This window comes from Gobio gobio (assembly GCF_949357685.1).
Source record: "Gobio gobio genome assembly, chromosome: 1".
NCBI lineage: Eukaryota > Metazoa > Chordata > Actinopteri > Cypriniformes > Gobionidae > Gobio > Gobio gobio.
In genome coordinates, this window is record NC_137097.1 from 58906743 (window position 1) to 58922567 (window position 15825).

Consider the following 15825-nt stretch of genomic DNA (forward strand, 5'->3'; position numbering starts at 1 on the left):
CAGAGGTCCAGTCACATGTTCACATTTACAATAGGCTTTATTTGTATTGCATGTACAAATCTATTGTGCTAGTTGGATATCGGTTTCAGTGGATAGTTAAATTTAGTACAGAAACCAACCTAATGTGTGATATCAAACAGGTCATCACATTGAGGTGCATGATGAGTGTGTTGCACCTTTGAGTGTTATTCAAGCCTCTGTGCCCAATCAAATCAAAAGAAAGCTTTATTTCATGAAGACTAAATTTAATTATAACTCTGGCAACCCAGGCATCGGGAACTTCCCAGAAAAGTCTTCGACTTCCTTTCGGATTTTGTTTATTTTCAGTTGGTACTTCTCATTTTGCGCCAGTTCCTCTTTAAACTCCTTCAGAGTTGCTTTAGGATTCATGTTTCTTTGGATCTCCAATGTCACCTCAATACCTAAGAGCAGATACACAATCAATGTCTGAGGTAGGTTATAACTACGATATCCTTTTATATTATATGAATTGCTTAAAACAAACTCACCCTGGTGAATGAACTCGGCAACCTTATGGAAATCGTCCTCCAATAGTCCTCGAGATGTAAGAGCGGGAGATCCTAAACGAAGGCCGCTTGGGCGCAAAGCACTTTTATCACCTTCATAATGGAGTTTGGGAGAGGGATCAGTGAAAAAAAAAAATATTAGATTGTTGTAGTAAAACAGAAAGATCAAACTCCCTGTAAAAGAATGGAATATTATTAATGGAGTATTTATAAGGCACCTGGACAGGTGTTCTTGTTGCAGGCAATGGCACAAGCCTCCAGCACTTTCTCTGCCCTTCCTCCATCAGATGCATTCGAACGCAAATCAACCAAGATGAGATGATTATCTGAGCCGCCTAAATTTAAAAATGAAAGATAAAGTGAACACAGTTTCCCTCCTGTATCCAACCTCGATCACCATCAGCTAATGGTTTCATTTAGCTATAATTTACATCTAATCCTTAAGGAACTCACCTGTAACAACCTTGTAGCCCTTTTCCATTAGAGCGGCTGCTAAAGCACTGCAATTTGCCAGAACTTGCAACTGATAGGTCTTGAACTCTGGAGTCAGAGCCTGCTTCAAAGCAACAGCAACCCCTGCGCATCACATACACAAATAAAAAAATATATATATGAATAATCAATTATAATACAATGTAATTAATAAACATCAACTTACTAAATTTAATATATATAATTAATAAATATTTACTGTTTAATTTTTCTAAAGCACATATTTGGTAGGGGGGGGGGGAACTGAACTCAGATTAAGGATGGCAGTTTTCAGGATTATTAATAATTGACATAAAAAAATTATTAGTTTTTTTTTAACGATAACATTAATAAAAATAAAAATAATTAATACAAATTAATGCACATTTACGGTTTAATTACAAAAAACAAGATTTAAAATCATGTTTACGGTATTTTAATACATTTATATATTAAGTATGAACATTAAATTTCAAATTAAATTCAAGTAATAACTCTCAGATTGAATCCAGTACATAACATACCGCTACACAGGTCATTGTAAGATTAGTGTACCTACATGCTCTCCTGGCAAGCACTGACATGACTCTTGATTGGGATGATACAGGGAGGCCAACAAATGAATGGTGCTTTTTGTCAAATGGTGTTATCATGGCGTTTGCAATGATTGTAATCTTTATATGTATATATAGATAAAAAAAACTTGTGCACTCTAGCATCAGATGACTATGTATAGAGAGTCTGCATCTGATTGGATGGTTACTGAACTAAATCTTAAATCAAATGTCAATTACTAGAGCTTTGATTAATCATAAAGATCCCTAGTGTAAATGCAAACTTATTTAACCTTTATATTAAAGGCCTGGAGGACATCAGCGCTTACCTGCAATGGCATGGTTGTGAGGGCCACCCTGTAGTCCAGGAAACACGGCCTGGTTAATCAGACTCTCCAGGTTATACAGGGTCTCCTTGCCTGTCCTTGCATCAACACTACGAACTCCTGAAATTCAAGAGTGTATCATGACAACACTGGTAACACAAAGTTAACATAACACTAATTTCCATAAAATATAACCAAGTAATGCAATGTTACTTTTTTTTAGGGAGTAACACAATACTGTAACACATTACTTAACAAGTAACTTTCCCCAACACTGATCATGACAGTGCTGTCAAGGGCCTAGATCTAGGCCCTGTTTACACATGGTATTAAGATAGTATTAAGATAAGTTAAGTTTTGGTCGATCGGATCACAAGTGGACGGCGCTTTTATACTTTGTCGGCTGAAGACCCAAGTTTGGTTTGAAGATGAAAAACTCACCATTCCTGATTTCTAACATGCACTGTGCATGGTCTTGCGGCTGTCAGAGCAGAAAAGAAAGCTGAGGCTATCCGTATGTTTTTCCATAGTCTCTAGTCGCGTAGTCATATGTAAATTGTGTGAGCTTATTTTGTCTACTACAACAAAAGATCTGAAAAAGCTCATATTTACCCACCCACAGACCCTCCATTCAAAAAAAATCAGCACAGAAGTGGTTAAAAGTTGACAAAAGAGATGGATTAAAATACCAGGTGTAAACAGGGCCTTAGTGTGACAGGTCAGTTCACATTGAACTCACCCTTCCTAAAGAAAATGATTCCTGCCCTGCAGCCCCTCAGGGTCTTATGGGTCGTGGTGGAAACAACATCACAGTATTCAAACGGAGATGGAACGACTCCTGCTGCCACCAGACCACTGATGTGAGCCATGTCTGCCAGAAGATACGCTCCATTCTCATCTGAGATCTTCCTCAGCCGACTGTAGTCCAGGTTACGGGAATAGCAGCTGGTTCCTTAACAATGATACACAGAAATGTTAAAGGTGATGTTTATCATTTCTTCTAATGCTAAAATACATTGTCCCATCCAGCAACACTGGTTCAACCAATGATGTGAATTTGGGGCGGAGCTAAATGTTTGTCTGACTAATAGCAGAAAAAAAGAATGTTTAGAAAAGTACTTTACAGTATTTTTTCATAATGTATTGTTTTTTTTCACATTATGTAGTTGAACAAAGATGTATAAATTACATAAAAGGTTATCAGGAAAATATCTCAAATATCTCAACTAACAAAATGAGTTTAAGCAAGGTTAAAAAGGTGTTGTCCAACAACTAAAATGAACAACACTTTACACCCTGTGGTTCAAACATTCCCCAGATTTCCTAAGAAACTACGCTGACCTGCAATAATTAGTCTTGGGTGGAAGAGGCGGGCATTTTCCTCAAGTCTGTCATAATCAATATATCCAGTTTCTGGATTTACCTGGAAAACAACAACAACAAAAATGGTAACACTTTACAATGAGGTCCCATTAGTTAAAGCATTAGCTAGAGCAAAAGAGTAATAGTATTTATTCATATTTGTTACTGTTGGTTAATAAAAATACAACCGTTCATTGTTAGTTCACTTCCATTAAAGGTGCACTATGTAACTTTTCCGTCCACTAGAGATCGCCTATTCAAAACAAAAGGCGTAGTTTGATGACGCCAAGTTTGAGCGCAGAATCCTGGGACATGTGGTCATGTGGCAACACAAGCCTCGCAAGCAGCTGGACCTTTATTATGGCATTGTCGCCGGGCGGGACTTTTATTATGCCACAGTCAACGGCGCCATTTCCGATTTTCCGGTCATGAGTATGAGGTAACGCCGCTCTGTTTATCATATTAGATACATCTGAGCGTGTTGAAAATGATGTTATGACGTTACTCTGTGCGTTCGCTCGGCGGCTGCTATGACACTTGTTCACACTGCAGTGAGAGTAAAGCATTTCTGCAAAATAAAACCGGAAACCGAGGGGAACGCAGATATGATGCCATTGACAGGCGACTCCCTAACACGTCCCGGTTCCTCGGGTAAAAATAACAGTTTTCTCACGATTTACAAATAGTTGGAAACATTTGGGATATTGCAAGTACTCAACTGAACAAAATATATAACACTGGCCTAGTGGTATTTGGATATTTTACAGATTTTTTTTACATAGTGCACCTTTAAACAATATTAACATACAACTTTTGATTTTAATAATGCGTTAGTAAATGTTGAAATGAACATTAACTAAAGAGTTCACCACAATGCTAATTATAATCACAAGATTACCTTATAAGGCATAGACTCAAAGAAAATAGATGTGGCTGAGATTTTCTTCTTTTCAGTCATGAAGCCATGGGTGAGATGGCCGCCATCAGGAAGATCAAGGCCCATGATCCGGCCATGAGGTTCCACTATGGCTGTGTATATGGCAAAGTTTGCAGGTGACCCTAAGGGGGAAAAAAAGAAACAATAACAATGAGCGCTTGAGTTAATGTTTCATACGTTACATCATCTCTTACAGCAGCAACAGTCCAGTGACACAGAAACAAGCCTACCAGAGTATGGTTGAACATTCACTCCCCATTTATCCGGGTCGAGGCCGTACACCTTGAGGGCTCTCGCCTGACACAAACGCTCCAATTCATCAACATGCTCTGTGCCTCCATAATATCTTATAACATCAAACACAATTTGACATTTAACACAAGCCCATTTTTCAATATGCAAGCTCAAAGGGTAAGTGGAAAGTGTAAATTACATAATATTAATCTTATTGTCATTACGACAAAATAAAATTGTAATTAAACTACGTGAAATGTCATTGCACAATAGTCACCTTTGACCAGGATAACCCTCAGAGTACTTGTTGTTCATGCAGGACCCAAGAGCCTCCAAAACAGCTCGACTAGTGAAGTTCTCTGAGGCAATGAGCTCTAATCCATATGTCTGCCGCCGCTTCTCCTTCTTTATTATGTCAAATACCTAGTGCAAACAGAAAATATATTAATGCTATAAACAGATAATAAGCAATGACACAAGTTGTTTTAATTCAGTCGAGCACAGATGAGCTGTCAGTCAGGGGGAAGATCATAGTCTAAGAGACACATTTCACAATATCACTCATGGTTCACCACATGGTTTCAAGATAATATAATCTCGAGGCTGTTTGTATACAGTATATATAATCACACACTTACCTCAGGATCATTTGTGCTCAGAGGCTCCAGCATCATCTTGTTATGAGATTCCCATGTTTTATTATTATGGCCGTTGAGCTGAGCCATAGTTGATGACCTCTAGAAGAAAAAAATAGTATTGTTAAATGTGAGAAGACTCCCATATGCAAAACATACTGTATACACTGTTGTTACAAGCATTAATGTACTTGAGTTTTTTAAAGCAGGGCATTCTTGGTTCAAATTCACAGTATTTTATTGTTCTATAACTACTGAGTCTTACTTAGACTCAGTATATTCAGTAATCTTCAATGTAGTGCACAAAGATGGAACGTTGTTTTTAACTAAATTAAAACTAGTTTATTAACTGAAAGCAGAAACTAAATGAAATATAAATATTTGATTAAAACTTTTTTTTGTACTAAAATTACTCAAACAAAGTGAAATGAGTTTAAATAGAAACATTTATAACAAGCCAAAGATGTATGAAAAGTGAAAAAATAAAAAGCTAATTCAGAATATGAATAAATATCTTAATAGTATATAATGCTAAGATAACACAGCTCAGCTGTCAATCAAATGATGTAACTGCAGCTGCCAGCGCAGAGCACGCTTACGAAACACAACTTTTCCACAACAGGTTTTCCATGTTTTATAACTTTGTCGATAACTTTAGGGGTAAAATAAAATTAGATTTGCAGCAATAGAGTGACACATAAACCGGAACTACTGCCTTTAGGGTTACATTTTTCCCGCGAAATACATCCTGTAACTAAAATAATTCATATCAAGCGAGTTAACGCTAACTAATGAATAAAAACGGAGACGATGTGATTCTTTGCTTATACTATAGCACGAATGCAAGGGCTCTTTATGCATATCTGCACAACAGATAACAGATTGACATTAATCTGCAGAGAAGTGGAGCACATGCAGTCACAAGGTTTTGATTTGATACACTGCTAAATCACAACTTGCGTTACCTAAGTTTTAAACATAGCTGCAATATACAGCGGGCATGTTCTTCCACTTACCTTAACAAAAGTGATGAATGCTTCGTCCCAAATTACTTCCAATGTGAACTTTTAGTTTTAGGTTTCCTCGTGCCAAAGTCCGCGAAATTTGGAGACCAATGATCACGCTGTGGGGCGTGGCTAATCGCTCTCCTCCTGCCCCGCCCACTAACGACTGGCGTGATACAGAGAGCAATTTTCTGCATTCTTACTTTTTTTTTTGTAGTAGTAGTAGGCATTTTTAACTTACATTTTAACAACTTAGTCTTCATAAATGCTTTTATTTTAAGGCTTAAGGACCCCCTGGGCTTTTCAGGGGTTGATAATACCAATATATGCAATAAGTAACACTTTACAATAAGGTTTCTTTTGTTAACAATAGTTAATGTATTAGTTAACATGAACTACCAATGAGCAATACATTTGTTACAGCATTTATTAATAGTTGTTAATAAAAATCCAGTTGTTTGTGTTAGTTCACATTGCATTAACTAATGTTAACAAATACAACTTTTGATTTAAAACGTATTAGTAAATGTTGAAATTAACATGAACAAATAAATGCTGAAGAATTATTGTTTACTTTCAGTTCATGTTAACTAATAAAACCTTATTGTAGTGTTACCATTATACTAAAAATATATATTTTTAAAACATCTTCGCAATATGTTTCTAGTGCACCCTGAAAATGATCTATAAATTGTGTAATGTATAATATAATGATCTAAAAATAATATACATGTCAATACATATGACAACAACTACACCATTACACAACTACAATCAAAACAGCTCATCGGAAGGGCTTCAAAAATAGGATTAGGACTTACCAAACAATTCACAATATAATAAAACGTTCTGACATTTTATTGGTATGTTATTTTTTACATTGTTTGAAGGGAATATCATCAGAACATTCTGAATAACACCAGGTCCTTTACAACTGAGGACAGATGTCTTTATTCTTACAGTAATCCTTTAAACTGAGACAGCAAAGTCCACTCAGTTGCATGTGGCAATATGTTAATATATTAATAAATATGTCTATACTCCTAATATCACTGAGTGAAAGCAAGCATTAAGATTTACTCACTTTAGTGAAAGCATCAGAGCTTTCACAAAGGCATTTTATTAGGACAATTAAATGCCTGCTTTCTGGGTTAATATACTCTGAAATATTCCTTTTCAATGGAACATTGTGTTATATCATCTTACATGGCATACCACATTATCTTTTTCGTCGTCTTCAAAAATAACATTGTCAATATAATTGTATACTGTCCACAAATGCATTAAAACATCCAATATTTGGATTACTTGAGTGACAAAGTATGTAGTCCTTTAGCCGCTGCTGCTGCCGCTGCCGTTGCTTCTTTTTCTACAATGACAAAGAAGAAAACATTAATTCATCGCTGATTTGCATTGAGACATTTTGGCTGCATTTACATTAAATGACCCAATTCCGATTTTTTTTCCTCCCATGTGGCACAGACCGGATATGACCCACTAATGTGTAAGCAGGAAAAAAGCACATGGATTCCAATATTCTCAGATCGGTTTCACATCTCATTCATATGTGGAAATAAATCTGATATGAATTGGATATGTGCATTTGCGTCTGCCATGCAAGCGGACAGATCAGATATTCCACTTTCAATGCACGTCATTGAATATTGGTATTGATAATAATAGATATTAGCCCTTTCAGTACAGTAAAGTAAAAAACGATATAAATATTTTGGCACCATAAAATACCCTCCTAAACAGCTGTCAATATCAAAGAAACATAATATATTTAATTTTAAGTGTTTTTTTTTTTTATCACCGTCTATAAACTAAATTGGCACAATCATCAGAGATAAACCAGTCAAAAGTAGTTTCTAAGGACTTATTAAATGTTTATTTGTTTGTTTTTGTTGTGGGTCACATGAGGGGCTACGGAAACCCTAAGGGAAAAGGTGATGTGAGGACGACTGAATTCTAATGCTTTTGTGTTCTCCCAAGAAACTTTGCGTTAACTCTCAAAACTTGAGTTCTTTTCGAATGGATGCAAACTTTCTTTGGGGAGCTCAAAACTTTTGCGAGACAACTAAATATCTCCCATGTCCCTTTAGTGCCTCTGTAGGGGTCTGATTGTTTGAAGGAAAATGAAAATGGAAGGGGACGTTTGTTTGTTTATGTTGTTTTCTTTCTTTTTGTATAAAAACACTTAAAGTGACACACACTGACTCTTCTACCTGTTGTTCTTTACATAGCTAGCAGCCTACATTGTGAAATGTAACCCCATTTGGAGCACTGGTAAACCAGATTTGGTAATCTGGAAAAGTGTCTATCTGGATCAGAGTGATCCAATCCTATTTTACTTTGAAAAACGGTATTACATGATCCTGGATTTGCTATGGGATTTCCAAATCTAGATCATTCTGATCCAGATTTAACTTTTTGAACAACTGGGCTCAGGTCAACAAATTATTAGAATTAGGCATCAATTATTAGGCATTAGGCATCAAGACCTGCAGTGTAAATGCGGCCTTTCACAAGTTGTTCTACAACATTGCCGTGGGCTGAAGATTTACCTTTACGTTCCTCATCTTTTTTCCGTGCGGCCTCCTCACGTTGTTTTTTAATAATTGCGAGTCGAGCGAGGTCGGCTTTAGCTTGATCTGTCTTTCCTGCTAAATGCATTTTCATATACCTCTCCTTGGCCTTTTGCTTTTCAATCTCTTCTCTAAAATGTGGAAAAAATATATATAATGAAATACCTGAAAAGGAACAGGTGTCTAGAAGACTACGTATAAATAATACATAATAAAGTATATCAAGCAAGCATAGTAGCAGTGACAAAAAATTATACAAATAAAATGATGGTGAAAAATGAGAGGGTAACAAGTAGTTGGAGATAAAGACGTTTGTCTCTTACCTTTCTCTTCTGGAAAGCTGTTTGGGACCCTCAAGTTCTATCTCTGTGACTTTCTTTGTTTTTTGGGCAACTCGATTAGGATTTTCAATCTCTATCAATCCCTCAACACCCTTCCTTTTCTGTGACAAAAAGGAGACGGTGTTGTTATTGTTAACTGAAACTAAAAGTATTAAAAATGTTATTGAAATATAAATACTTTAATATGAAAATAAGTTTAAAAGAAAAATAAAATAAGAATATTGGATAAAAAAGACGTAAACTTAGACGTAAAAAACCTAAATTAGAAATGTTGCCATTGCAACTGAACTGAAATAAAATAAATAGGTTTATATTGACGTAATAAATTACAAAAACTGAAATAAAAATCAATTAAAGCTAAATAAAAATTACAAATGCACATTAAATAAAACATATATAATTCCTACGTTCTAAACAGTGATTTGGAGACTAATCAAAGAGCAATGCTCTGCCCCACCCAATGAGATTCCCCATTAATTAGATTGAGTTAAGGTCAATTTAACCAGGGACGATAACTATAACGATAATTATAAAGTTTTAATAATTATTCTAGCTCTATGAGAAATAGACAATAACAACACAGAGTAAAAATATTGTTGGAATCACTTTTTAGAATGATTTTTTTTTTCAGCTGATGAATGATAAAAACATCCACAGACTTTAACAAGCTTGAGCATTTAAAGGGACAGATGACAAAACTGCAGCACAAGCTTATAATAAACATTACGTTAGAACATGTGTTGGTGTGGACGCTAATATAGTTATTGTTCTTGAGCGGTCCTTAACAGTGTGCCTGACGTTTGTGATCAGAACCGACTGAATGTCTACGTCCTGCCATGTTTACGTCTCTGAAGAATGAATCTGCAGAAGATGGACAGCTTTGCAGGAACTTGGAATCATCAATTCTGAGATCAGATTTACCTGAGACCCGTCATCGTCACTGTCCTCTGAGCCTGATGCTGTCAGTTTGTCCTCACTCTGGTTGTCGTTCACTGCCGCACCTTCTTCTTCTTCATTCTACAATGTAAAAATTCATCATTACCACATACAACAATTAATTTGATTGGAGAAGTCTGGCATATGCCACCAGAGAGAAGTCAGTCACTGCATTAGTGAGAAAAGATTTGGAATAAAAAAATGACGAGGTCAAAACAACATTGCATAGATGAATCAATCCTTCACAATAAGATCATTAAGAAACACTTGGTAAACAGACGGGGTTAATTTTCATGTCATGCCGACTTTAGACAGCTGTTTATAAACGTGCCATTCTTAGCGAAACTACTCAAAGCTCTTTCAGCAGAGGGAGCTGCTGTGTTTCATCTTATTTAAGGGTTAGTTTACCCAAAAATGAAAACTCACCCTCTTCATAATGCACTTCATAAAATGTAGGTAGTCTTTACTACCTTTCTGGGGCTCGAAAGTGGTAGTTGCGTAGGGCAGGCTGTCAATGGAGGGACAGAAATCTCAGATTTCGTCAAAAAGATATTTATTTGTGTTCCAAAGTTGAACAAATATCTTATGGGTTTGGAACAACATGCGAGTAATAAATTACAGAACTTTCCTTTTTGGGTGAACTATCCCTTTAAGAATATTACTCATTCTTGCCCATATGTGTTCTTATTTCTGTCTGAAGTTGCAATACAACTTACCTTTTTTCGTTCTTTTTCTTCTTTCATTTGAGCATCTATTTCTTCAGGACTTGTGTAGGTTCTCATGCGACCTTTATGGCCACCTTTTTTCCCTAAAATAAGCAACAAAATGCTTGGATTATATATATATATATATATATATATATATATATATATATATATATATATATATATATATATATATATATATATATATATGGGCTGGCTGGGATATATGTAACTTTCCAATAGTATAGTTCTCAATGAAAAATACCCAGATAAAATAGAATACTTTGTTTAAAAGTAACAGTTACAGAATACCAACTGTATATGTCAATCATAAAAGCAGACTATGTAAGCAGCACCAGCTCATGACATGCTCAACCAGTGATCGCACTAAAACTAAATGATCTCTTACCTCCTTTAGGCATGATGAAGATTAAACTTAACTTGATATATATATAAAAAAAGCGACTCAAACACACTCCCAGTCCCAACAAAAGCTGGGTACAGTTATGATATCAGGTTGCCTCACTTCACCACACTCTCGCGTATCCAATTCTGTAGGTAAAAATGGCAGTCATTTATGGTACGTGGTTTTAATTGGCTCGGGGCGACACATTAAATAAAACAAATATAAAATGTCACGATTAAGTAAGTACAGTCATCGATTAGCATATAGCCAGTGGGTCCATATTACTATATTTACACTCAGGCACACAATCAGACACCTAGCCTGATGCAATATACTGGAAGAGAGAATAACATTACAGCTTCACCATAATAAAATCAATGTTGACATGTGCATTCGTCAGGATTTCAGCGCAATCCATTTTAGCAATGGAATGTCAAATAAAATAAGCCTGATAGTAATTATAGTGCGTATTTTATGTGTAAGAACAAAGACAGCTCGTTGACGCAACTTTCGTGTAACAACAAGTCCTACTAAAAGGACCTCTAGAGTGACGTCATCGGCCTGGCGACAGAAATCGGGAGAGTTCCTAATGCACAAGCTCGCTGTTGTTAAATAACTGAGACGATCGTATATTTCCTAAATAACACAATGCCTAAGGTGAAAAGGAGTAGGAAACCACCTCCAGATGGTTGGGAGCTCATAGAGCCAACTCTTGATGAACTGGACCAGAAAATGCGCGAAGGTTCGTTAAGCAAGCTACAATCTATAGCCAGAATGCTAACAAGCTGATTGTTTATTTGAAACGTTTAATGATTAGAAGGAACACTGTTGTAATGAAACAATAATATTTATATATCTAGTTAACCCTTTCATTTAAATAGGCTATTTAGTAACACTTTTTTTACTTGGCTATTTGCTAGATAATATCACGTTTATGCGTCTACCACGGTGTTATTAACAGATGCTTCCTTTAATTTACAGCTGAAACCGAGCCACATGAGGGCAAACGTAAAGTTGAGTCTCTATGGCCAATCTTCCGACTTCACCATCAACGCAGCCGTTACATTTTCGACCTTTTCTACAAGAGAAAAGCCATCAGTCGAGGTATAATAGAGAGACTCATCTTTGTAATGTTTGTATTATTTCGAGAGCTGCGCTTTGTTAACTTTCCATTCCAATTTCATTCCCAGAGCTTTACGACTACTGCATCAAAGAGGGTTATGCAGACAAAAATTTGATTGCCAAATGGAAGAAACAGGGCTACGAAAATCTGTGCTGTCTGCGGTGCATTCAGACGCGAGACACTAACTTTGGAACAAATTGCATATGCAGAGTTCCCAAGGGAAAACTTGAAGTGGTAAGAATCAGTAAGAACTTTATTGCTTGCACACACAAGAAACTTACCTTGGTATTGAAGCTTCCAGTACACACACATAAATATAACAAGACATTAATAAAAGAGTAAAATATAAAAGTATAAAGACACAGGTTTAGTCAGAATAAACATGTTTAAAGTATTGTGAATAATAAAATGAATAAATAGGACTGAATTCATTTACAAAGATATTGCACTAAACCGTGGGAGTATTGCATGTACAGGGATATGCCATGGGAGGCATACAGCTGCTGGTCATAGAATATCATCAAAAAGTTGATTTATTTCACTAATTCCATTCAAAAAGTGAAACTTGTATATTATATTCATTCATTACACACAGACTGATATATTTCAAATGTTTATTTCCTTTAAAGGGGCTATATGCAACTTTTTCCCCAAAATAAACGTAACAATAGCCTTTTTATTTTACCATTTATGACTCCAACATCTCCTGATGAGCATACTGACACCTTGTCCACTCACAGTGGGTGCACCTATAAGCCTGTATCCTATTTTTCCTATTTTCTGGCGGGTCGTCTTTTCCCGCGCCGTCTGCGGATGTGACGTCACTACCGCTGCGAGAGCGAGCAGAAAATGAGAGCAGTTCTGTTTTTTGGCCACAGGTGTCAGTCGCGAGTTTAAATTTCAGAAAAACGCATATAGCCCCTTTAATTTTGATGATTATAACTGACAACTAAGGAAAATCCCAAATTCAGTATCTCAGAAAATTAGAATATTACTTAAGACCAATACAAAGAAAGGATTTTTAGAAATCTTGGCCAACTGAAAAGTATGAACATGAAAAGTATGAGCATGTACAGCACTCAATACTTAGTTGGGGCTCCTTTTGCTTGAATATATGCAGCAATGCGGCGTGGCATGGAGTCGATCAGTCTGTGGCACTGCTCAGGTGTTATGAGAGCCTAGGTTGATCTGATAGTGGCCTTCAGCTCTTCTGCATTGTTGGGTCTGGCATATCGCATCTTCCTCTTCACAATACCCCATAGATTTTCTATTAGGGTTAAGGTCAGGCGAGTGTGCTGGCCAATTAAAAACAGGGATACCATGCTCCTTAAACCAGGTTCTGGTTGCTTTGGCACTGTGTGCAGGTGCCAAGTCCTGTTGGAAAATGAAATCTGCATCTCCATAAAGTTGGTCAGCAGCAGGAAGCATGAAGTGCTCTAAAACTTCCTGGTATACGGCTGCGTTGACCTTGGACCTCAGAAAACACAGTGGACCAACACCAGCAGATGACATGGCACCTCAAACCATCACTGACTGTGGAAACTTTACACTGGACCTCAAGCAACGTGGATTGTGTGCCTCTCCTCTCTTCCTCCAGACTCTGGGACCCTGATTTCCAAAGGAAATGCACAATTTACTTTCATCAGAGAACATAACTTTGGACCACACAGCAGCAGTCCAGTCCTTTTTGTCTTTAGCCCAGACGAGACGCTTCTGATGCTGTCTGTTGTTCAAGAGTGGCTCGACACAAGGAATGCGACAGCTGAAACCCGTGTCTTGCATACATCTGTTCGTAGTGGTTCCTCTCCAGGGTGCGGTTATCCCTATTCCTTGTACACTTTTTTTCTACCACATCTTTTCTTTCCCTTCGCCTCTCTATTAATGTGCTTGGACACAGAGCTCTGTGAACAGCCAGCCTCTTTTGCAATGACCTTTTGTGTCTTGCCCTCCTTGTGCAAGGTGTCAATGGTCATATTTTGGACAACTGTCAAGTCAGCAGTCTTCCCCATGATTGTGTAGCCTACAGAACTAGACTGAGAGACCATTTAAAGGCCTTTGCAGGTGTTTTGAGTTAATTAGCTGATTAGAGTGTGGTGCCAGGTATCTTCAATATTTAACCTTTTCACAATATTCTAATTTTCTGAGATACTGAATTTGGGATTTTCCTTAGTTGTCAGTTATAGTCATCAAAATTAAAAGAAATAAACATTTGAAATATATCAGTCTGTGTGTAATGAATGAATATAATATACAAGTTTTACTTTTTGAATGGAATTAGTGAAATAAATCAACTTTTTGATGATATTCTAATTATATGACCAGCACCTGTATAACTGTGCAAGAGGGAAATAGCCTGTGGGAAAAAGCAGGAATTGTGCCTAGTGATCTAGGCTGTTTAAAGTTATTCAAGTCCTTTCTTCACCAAACACTGGTCCTATGAGTAACTATGTATGTCAAGGTTTTTTTTTTACGTTTCTTCCACTGTCCCTAATCTGTTCTTTGTTCTCTTAGGGTCGTATCATTGAGTGCACTCACTGTGGATGCAGAGGATGTTCTGGATGAGACAAAGGAGAAACGGCTTGCTGGTCTTTGATTTGTAGTTTTAATACACTTAATGGTTTGTCATTCCGATGTTGGATCTGTTGAAATAATATGATTGTTGTTTTATGTATGTTTTGAATTTTTTTTTTTTATTAAACTCTGCTGTGTCTTAATCATTCTGGATTGGTGTCCAGTCTTCTACTATATATAAATCAGCTCTGGAAAAAGGAATAATTTAGAATAGGGTTTTCATCTTTTTCTTTTCATAAAAAAATTAGGGACTTGCTGTGCTGGGTAGATTACTTAGAAAATTGCATTAAAAACTACAATTTGTCTTGTAATTTGGAAACAGTAACCCATACTGTTTCCAAATTATAAGACACAAATTGTAGTTAGTAAAGCAATTTATGTAACACATTTTAGGTAATCAGAATACTTTTGGATTACTTTTAGATTATTTAAGACCTAACTCGTTTATCACATTGATTTGAATAGGATAATAGGGTTTTGTATTTAATGAAAAGAGAAGTAGTTAATTTAGTAAGTTAAGATAAATAATTTTAAATTAAAAACAATCAAAATACATTTTCACACTTTCACATTTCATGTGACTATTAACCAACATCAGAGAACCATGTAATACATTTTATTTAGTATTATAGAATTATTGCCCTAACGTATTAACTTAATCTCATGGTGCACTTCAAGTAAAAATATTAGGTCAAAGAGGTTGAGTTGTAAATATGAAATTATGTGAATAATTGAGAGAATAACATGATCATCAAAAAGTATTTTCATCTGATGAGTATTTTAAAACGTAATATCTGATTACAAGTACTTAATTTTTGGAACATGATGCTTGTATATGGAAATTATCTTTCTTTTTTCCCCTCCAGATGTGCAATATTAACTGCCTAATCACTCAGCTAACACCTGCAGAATGTCAATAAAAATGTCCCTAATATATATTTTTCATTTTGCTGATGGTACAGATTTGGTTTTCACATCAGTTTCCTGCAGCTTAAGAGCAATCTATTAATGAGTGAATATGTGTTATTCCTTTATCTTAAAAAATATTGAGGGCATCACATTTGTACATTTTCAGAAGTGGATGTGACTTAATTCTCATCCTTATC

At 36.1% G+C, this 15825-nt stretch overlaps 3 protein-coding genes across 4 annotated transcripts; 1 reads left to right on the forward strand and 2 right to left on the reverse strand.

The window, feature by feature from the left end:
• Nucleotides 1-7: 7 nt before the first annotated feature.
• On the reverse strand, nt 8-6199 carry shmt1 (serine hydroxymethyltransferase 1 (soluble)). The gene is made up of 12 exons (XM_079817400.1): nt 6063-6199; nt 5050-5148; nt 4689-4834; nt 4408-4523; nt 4139-4299; nt 3220-3301; nt 2618-2830; nt 1882-1998; nt 981-1103; nt 746-862; nt 510-620; nt 8-422 (listed from the first exon to the last, which is right to left on the reverse strand). Exons 2-12 carry the CDS (start codon nt 5134-5136, stop codon nt 250-252), a joined length of 1446 nt encoding a protein of 481 aa, XP_079673526.1. The 5' UTR covers nt 5137-5148; nt 6063-6199; the 3' UTR covers nt 8-249.
• A 686-nt stretch (nt 6200-6885) lies between these two features.
• Nucleotides 6886-11563, reverse strand: pdap1b (pdgfa associated protein 1b). 2 transcript variants are annotated; one of them, XM_079817414.1, is made up of 7 exons: nt 11273-11562; nt 11029-11171; nt 10632-10723; nt 9901-9996; nt 8962-9080; nt 8618-8769; nt 6886-7419 (listed from the first exon to the last, which is right to left on the reverse strand). In XM_079817414.1, exons 2-7 carry the CDS (start codon nt 11039-11041, stop codon nt 7355-7357), a joined length of 537 nt encoding a protein of 178 aa, XP_079673540.1. In that variant the 5' UTR covers nt 11042-11171; nt 11273-11562; the 3' UTR covers nt 6886-7354. The 2 variants fall into 2 exon arrangements, with proteins under 2 accessions (XP_079673540.1, XP_079673539.1); XM_079817413.1 differs by having other exon boundaries at nt 11029-11563.
• Nucleotides 11344-14870, forward strand: bud31 (BUD31 homolog). The gene is made up of 4 exons (XM_079817435.1): nt 11344-11767; nt 12007-12129; nt 12216-12382; nt 14660-14870. Exons 1-4 carry the CDS (start codon nt 11674-11676, stop codon nt 14708-14710), a joined length of 435 nt encoding a protein of 144 aa, XP_079673561.1. The 5' UTR covers nt 11344-11673; the 3' UTR covers nt 14711-14870.
• The last annotated feature ends 955 nt before the right edge of the window (nt 14871-15825 follow it).

Bases quoted from the DNA above. Each gene is read 5' to 3' on its own strand.
- shmt1 (XM_079817400.1), bottom strand. From the start codon at position 5,136: ATGGCTCAGCTCAACGGCCATAATAATAAAACATGGGAATCTCATAAC. The intron at 1,999-2,617 runs GTGAGTTCAATG...CTTGAATTTCAG, and splicing joins AATCATTTTCTTTAGGAAGG to GAGTTCGTAGTGTTGATGCA. The intron at 423-509 runs GTGAGTTTGTTT...ATCTGCTCTTAG, and splicing joins TGCCGAGTTCATTCACCAGG to GTATTGAGGTGACATTGGAG.
- pdap1b (XM_079817413.1), bottom strand. The intron at 8,770-8,961 runs GTAAGAGACAAA...TCCACATTTTAG, and splicing joins CAGCTTTCCAGAAGAGAAAG to AGAAGAGATTGAAAAGCAAA. The intron at 7,420-8,617 runs GTAAATCTTCAG...TTGTCATTGTAG, and splicing joins AAAAGATGAGGAACGTAAAG to AAAAAGAAGCAACGGCAGCG.
- bud31 (XM_079817435.1), top strand. From the start codon at position 11,674: ATGCCTAAGGTGAAAAGGAGTAGGAAACCACCTCCAGATGGTTGGGAG. The intron at 12,130-12,215 runs GTATAATAGAGA...TTTCATTCCCAG, and splicing joins GAGAAAAGCCATCAGTCGAG to AGCTTTACGACTACTGCATC. The intron at 12,383-14,659 runs GTAAGAATCAGT...TTGTTCTCTTAG, and splicing joins CCAAGGGAAAACTTGAAGTG to GGTCGTATCATTGAGTGCAC.